This window comes from Citrus clementina, unplaced genomic scaffold, assembly GCF_000493195.1.
Source record: "Citrus clementina cultivar Clemenules unplaced genomic scaffold, Citrus_clementina_v1.0 scaffold_9, whole genome shotgun sequence".
In the NCBI taxonomy this organism is placed as follows: domain Eukaryota; kingdom Viridiplantae; phylum Streptophyta; class Magnoliopsida; order Sapindales; family Rutaceae; genus Citrus; species Citrus x clementina.
In genome coordinates, this window is record NW_006261964.1 from 4,655,192 (window position 1) to 4,661,198 (window position 6,007).

The 6,007-nt window shown below is 33.2% G+C and overlaps 1 protein-coding gene across 1 annotated transcript; it reads left to right on the forward strand.

Annotated features, from left to right (window-relative positions):
- Window positions 1-1,412: 1,412 nt before the first annotated feature.
- On the forward strand, window positions 1,413-4,108 carry LOC18032597 (ankyrin repeat-containing protein At5g02620). Its single transcript, XM_024184433.1, has 3 exons — window positions 1,413-2,059; window positions 2,446-3,023; window positions 3,384-4,108. Exons 1-3 carry the CDS (start codon window positions 1,444-1,446, stop codon window positions 4,011-4,013), a joined length of 1,824 nt encoding a protein of 607 aa, XP_024040201.1. The 5' UTR covers window positions 1,413-1,443; the 3' UTR covers window positions 4,014-4,108.
- Window positions 4,109-6,007: the final 1,899 nt, after the last annotated feature.

Below are 6,007 nucleotides of genomic sequence, written 5' to 3' on the forward strand. Positions count from 1 at the left end.
CTTTGCTACCTTACGTTTAACGTAAGATACAACATTTATTACCTTACGTTTAACGTAAGGTACAACCTTTTCTATTAGCGGTGGGCCTAAGTGGAGTCTTTTAGTCTTTCTTATAAGACAATTAACTAGTAGAGTTCAAATAAAACTACACACAGTACTTTTTCCTTTTTTTTTCATTTTTTTTGGACTTGATCTTTTCGTGTTTACTGTTTAGCTTCTCCAATAATATTATTATACCTATCATGTAATTTATATAATTTTCAGTAATGTGATTAAGAAGTTAAACATGCAATTTATATTAATAAGTGACGCCAAAAAATTTTCAAGTCCACAATTTTTATTAGCTTGTTTGATTTAGAGTTTTTTCTACGCATATTGTCATTGATTTGAGACCCAAATTGACTGTTAACAAAATAAAATAATAAATTGTTCACATATCTAAGTGGAATAAGGAAGAATTTTGATATTAAATTCGTTTTTTTTATAAATGTGATGGCTCAGTTTTTAGGTTTTAATAAAAACTTAATGTAATGAAAGTAAATTATAATATAAATTTTAAAAAAATGTATAAATTATTTATATGTTAAATGATTAGGTATATGAGAAAATCTTAATTTACAAAGAGTATATTAAATAAAACAGAGATAAAGTATACATTATTTAATTGTCAGATGATCACAGTGCAACTTATTATTTAACTGGAGTAATATACAATTATGAACTGTGTATTAAATTTTTTTAAAGATAGAATTAAAATTGGGATAAGTCCACTATAGACTATGAGTTATTTTAAAGATAAGAAAGGGGTTTATCCAACCGTAGTTGAAATAGGTTCCTCTGGTGCTTGATTAGATCTTAATGTGTGAAATTATTTACGGTCAATTTGATAATTCTATAGCTTTTAAAATGATTTTTATTAGCCGTACTGTAGAAATAATTAACTGTGAAGAGAATAAATTAAATATTTAGTAAATTTTATTTTTAAAAGTGTTAGTAAAATTTGTAGTGTTTAAAGTTATGTATTATTGTTATACATTGCTCTAACTTTAACTTGAGTCTTATGAATTATCTTATAATTACTCTTAAACTTGATATATTTTTGTATTTAGATCCATGTGTCAGTATATTTTAAGCTATTATTGGTTCTTTAATAGAAGACACATTTTCCTAACAAAAAAAAAAAAAAACCAGTTCTGTCATGAAAAAGGTCTGGTCTAAGGACTGTGGTAGACAGTGACTGGTGCATAAGATAAAAGGCCCCAAGTCCAGTTGTAAAGCGAAAAGCGAAGCCCAATAGTGAAAGAAAGAAATACTTGGGCTAATTTTTTAATTTCAGTTTGCTATCTTATAATTACTGCTGACAGCATTCCCTCTAGTTGAACAGCTAACCAAACAAGCCCACTAGCTTCTTTCCCACCACTTGTACTCAACAACTCAAATATCATGAATTCTGATCTGTACAAGGCTGCAGCAAAGGGGGAAATTGAACAGTTCGAAAAATTGCCAAGAGGCGAACTTGGAAGCATAGTGACTCACAAAGAGAATACAATCCTACATGTCAACATAATTGCAGCCCAGACCCAAGAAGGAGAAAGTGTCTCAACCAAGTTCGTGGAACGGATACTTGAAATGTGTCCATCATTGCTACTACAAGTTAATGCCAAAGGTGATGCCCCACTCCATGCTGCGGCCAAATGCGGGCATGCTGCTGTTGTGGAAGCTCTGATTGAATTTGCGAAAAAACAGCCCCATCAAGAGCTAGAAAGTGGCGTGGGAAGTACAGCAAGGCATATGCTAGGGATGAAAAATGACGAAGAAGACACAGCGTTGCACGAGGCAGTGCAAAGTGGTCGTTTTGATGTCGTGAAAATTTTATTGGGAGCAGACCCTGCTTTTCCGTATTCTGCTAACGGTAGCGGTGAAACTCCACTTTACTTGGCAGCCGCGAGGGGACATAAGAAGATATCAGCTGAAATATTAGAAAAATGTCCGTTGGCGGCCCATGAAGGCCCCAATGGAAAGACTGCCCTTCATGCAGCAGTCTGCAGTGGCTCTCGCGGTATGGATGCGCATGCTTTCGTACAAAATTTAATACCATAATTGTTTTTTAAATTGTTCGGTTTTTTAATAAATTTTTAAAGATTAAATAATTTATTCTAATAAAAACATAAATTTTAACCTTTTAATAACAGAGTTTGAAAACTTTTTAAAATATTTAAATATCTAAAATATTTTTTATTTGTTTGACAATTTATTTTATAACATAATTTTAAAAAAATTATTCATTAAAATAATTTTATAATTTTAATCAATTTTTTATTGGCAATCAAAAAATTAAATTTTTTTTGATAAAAATTTTACTAACAGGAACTATTCTTAAATGGATTTTATTTTTAAAATAATATCAAACATAAGCTTAGTTGTTTAATTTTCTTTTCTTTTTAGGTGTGATGAAACTATTACTTGACAGAAAGAAAAGTTTGACCAGAGAAAGAGACCAACACGGTTGGACTCCACTCCATTACGCTGCGTATATTGGTCACGATTGGACTACACTCCATTACGCTGCGTATATTGATCCCTTAGTCATCTCATTCCGTTTATTAAAAGCTGATAAATCTGCTGCGTTGATTGCTGACGAAGATCGGAAGATGACAGCTCTTCATTTAGCAGCCGGCAAAGGGAATGTTGGGATAGTAAAACAAATTATCGACCATTGTCCGGAATGTTGTGAATTGGTTGATGACAGAGGATGGAATGTTCTTCACTTTGCTATGGTTAGTTTTTATAAAAGTGACTTGAAAGATCTGGTGGACGAAAATCCGGTAGTCAAGAATCTAATTTTTGAGAAGGATGTGAAGGGGAACACTCCCTTCCATGTGCTTGCTGCTGTCTGTCCGCATCCAGGCAATGCCGGCTATGACATTGTCCCTTGGAAAATTGCTAAAGGTTATTATCAAGCTGTCAACAAGCAAAATATTAGTGTTGAACACATAAATCATTATGGATTTCCTGAACTCAAGGTACTTAATTCCTTTTTTTTTAACTCATCATTGTTATAGTTTTTATATGGATATGAGCAATGAAATTAGATTTTGATTTATGCTAATTTTTTCTAGATCTTTTGTAAAGGGTGTTTTTATAACAATTATTTATTTAGGATTCAATTATATGCATTTGTTATATGATACGTAAACAAAACATTATTGATTCTGATATCATATATGAAATTAATTTTCAGCATATTAATTAATAAAATGTATAGTCCAGCGCGTTGATGTTGTTGCCAAGTCATTTTTTCCTCCCTCTTCCCCCACTTTTTTTTTCTTTTTTAAACTTACTCTCTTCTTGTTACATTTATAATTTGGCAAATATGATTGCAGAAAGAAATCAAAGAATTGGCCAAAGCTGATGGCAATGGACAATATCCAGACGGTGTCATCAAAATGAACAAAGAAAAAGAAGAAAACGAAGTACAAGTAATGCCTCTGATTTATCCGTTTTGGAAATATTTAGATGAAAATGTCATTGGAATGAAAGAAGCATCACAGTCACATTTGGTAGTGGCAGCACTCATAGCAACAGTAACCTTTGCTGCGGCATTCACCTTACCCGGTGGTTACAAGAGTGAGACTGAAGACGGCGCAAACAGGGGCACTGCAATTCTCAGTAAAAACGCAGCTTTCCAAGCATTTGTTATATCAGACGCCATAGCCATGGTCCTTTCACTTTCTGCTGTTTTTGTCCATTTCATTCTGTCACTTAAGTTTTTTAAAAAATTCATCTTTTTATTCGTTTTTGCTCTTTCCTTCACCTTAGTTGCCATGGCGGCAATGATAGTAGCATTTGTTACGGGCACATATGCAATGCTGGCAACACCTTCTTTAGGGCTTGCCATTGTTACTTGCATCATTGGCTTGACCTTCTTCCTCTTGGTGATTTTCATGTTTTACATGGTTTTTTCAAGAGCAGAGGAAGAGGAATATGAAGTGGAAGAGGAAATGGAAGACTAAGATTAGCGTATGGTTCCAATACAAGTTATTGTATACCTCTCTCTAGTACTATAATTATGTTAGCATCATCCCACTGTTATGATCTGGAGTTATAAGTTGTGATTGAAATTTGTTACACTATCTTATTTGGTGTATTGCTTCAAGGTTGTAAAACGTTACTGAGAGCTTGAAAGAAATGATATCATCTATTTATGATGCAGAATTAGTTGTTGCATAAGCATTCCAAATTAATTTTAATCAGGGATCTTCACCGCGGAATGAGTATTAGTTATTCGGATGGGTAAAGTTTCTTCTTAACCTAATTAAGTGGAGAAACAAATTTGATATTTCAAATTGTGAAGAGCTTTTTTCTTTTGGAAATTCTACCATCAAAATCAATTATAGAATTCGAAACAAATTCTAGTTTTGCAATGTCTACAGTCTACTTATGAATTGCATAAAGGATAGAGCTGCAGACCTTCAGTTAGACAAAAGTTGACAAAGTTCGTACGAACGTACAGCCAGATTCCAACTGCTAATTTACACTTGCATCTAAATTTAAAAATCAGCTAATTACAAACCGGATAACCAGCTGCTAACAGTTTCCACTTTCAAGAGCTTGAGAAGGTCAACTGGAAATTGCAAGTATTCAAATGGTGATAAAAAAGAGATTCTTTTGATATGTTATCCAGGTGCAAAAATAAAAAATGTCGCTTGATGATGAAGTAAAAGAACTAAAACCGCCGCAACAAACTGTGGCGGCCACACTCGTAGCAACAGTTACCTTAGCTGCGGGGTTCATATTACCCGGTGGTTACTGGGCTCAAGAAGGCCCAATTCCCAGCACTCCAATTCTCAGAAAAAATGCAGCTTTTCAAGCATTTGTTATAGCTAATGCCATGGCCATGGTCCTCTCCCTTTTAGCTGTCTTTTATCCATTTCCTTACTTCAACTAAGACCCTTCGGCAAATGACGTTTCTTGTCAATGTGGCTCATTGTTTCATCCCGGCTTCCATGTTAGCAATGACGGTTGCATTTGTTACAGGAACATCCCCAGTGTTGGCACCTTCTGTTGGGCTTTCCGTTGCTACTTGTGTCCTTGGCTTGAGCTTCATCCTCTTTGTGCTTTTCGCCATGTTCAAGTTTGCTTATGGATTGGCGCAAAGGTTGCTGGGCTTCATGATATAATTAGAAAAAAACAAATCTCCATGTTGGAGAAATTAGCATGTTTCTGTCTCTGTTCCTAGTAGTTAATATGTAATTTCCATCTCTTCAATCTTTATTCTCAGTGTTATATTATATGTGTATACACTACTACAACTGAGATTGTACCTAATCCTCTTTTGTGTTGAGCTATTATCGTCAAAAGAGGATTAAGTACAAATACAAGGTCAACATGAAATTGCAAGTAGCATATTCACATTCCAACATTAGTAATTAACTAAAATACTCTTTATATTGTATTGGTTAAAACTCTGTAATATAAGGTTAATATAATCAATTTTATCAGGTGTTAATGTGTTAGGAGCTTATTTACAAATAGATAAATAATATCTAAAAGATATACAGTGAGTCTAGTTTTAGTACTATGTTCTCATAAACTTTTCCTCCTCTGATTCCACCATTTTGGATTCTTGAACGTAGGCTAGCTTATGCTATCGAAACTGAATAAACTTACTAATATAGACTCAATTGCAAGTCTCAAATCTTTTCTTTTTCTAATTTGTACAACCAAATTTTTTTTTTTGTAAAAAAATAAAGCTTATATAAAATTATCATACGTTTTCATTGCATCTTGATACAAATTGTTTCTTAACAAAATGATTGAGAAAAAAATATAAGAGACAACAATGAAATTTACAATTTTCAAATTAGGGAATTGCAAACTGCAATGCTGAGACAACAAAATAGCTTAGGTAAATTAATATGCAACAAAATAGAAGATAATATCCATCATTTCTGTTTCTAATATGCTGAGAAACTAGCCCTCTAGGCTTATATAAAAGTCGCAACTG

What these genes read in the sequence shown, in the direction of transcription:
- LOC18032597 (XM_024184433.1), top strand. Translation starts at nt 1,444, where the DNA reads ATGAATTCTGATCTGTACAAGGCTGCAGCAAAGGGGGAAATTGAACAG. An exon ending in AGTCTGCAGTGGCTCTCGCG is followed by an intron (nt 2,060 to 2,445) that starts GTATGGATGCGC and finishes TTTTCTTTTTAG; the next exon opens with GTGTGATGAAACTATTACTT. An exon ending in ATGGATTTCCTGAACTCAAG is followed by an intron (nt 3,024 to 3,383) that starts GTACTTAATTCC and finishes ATATGATTGCAG; the next exon opens with AAAGAAATCAAAGAATTGGC.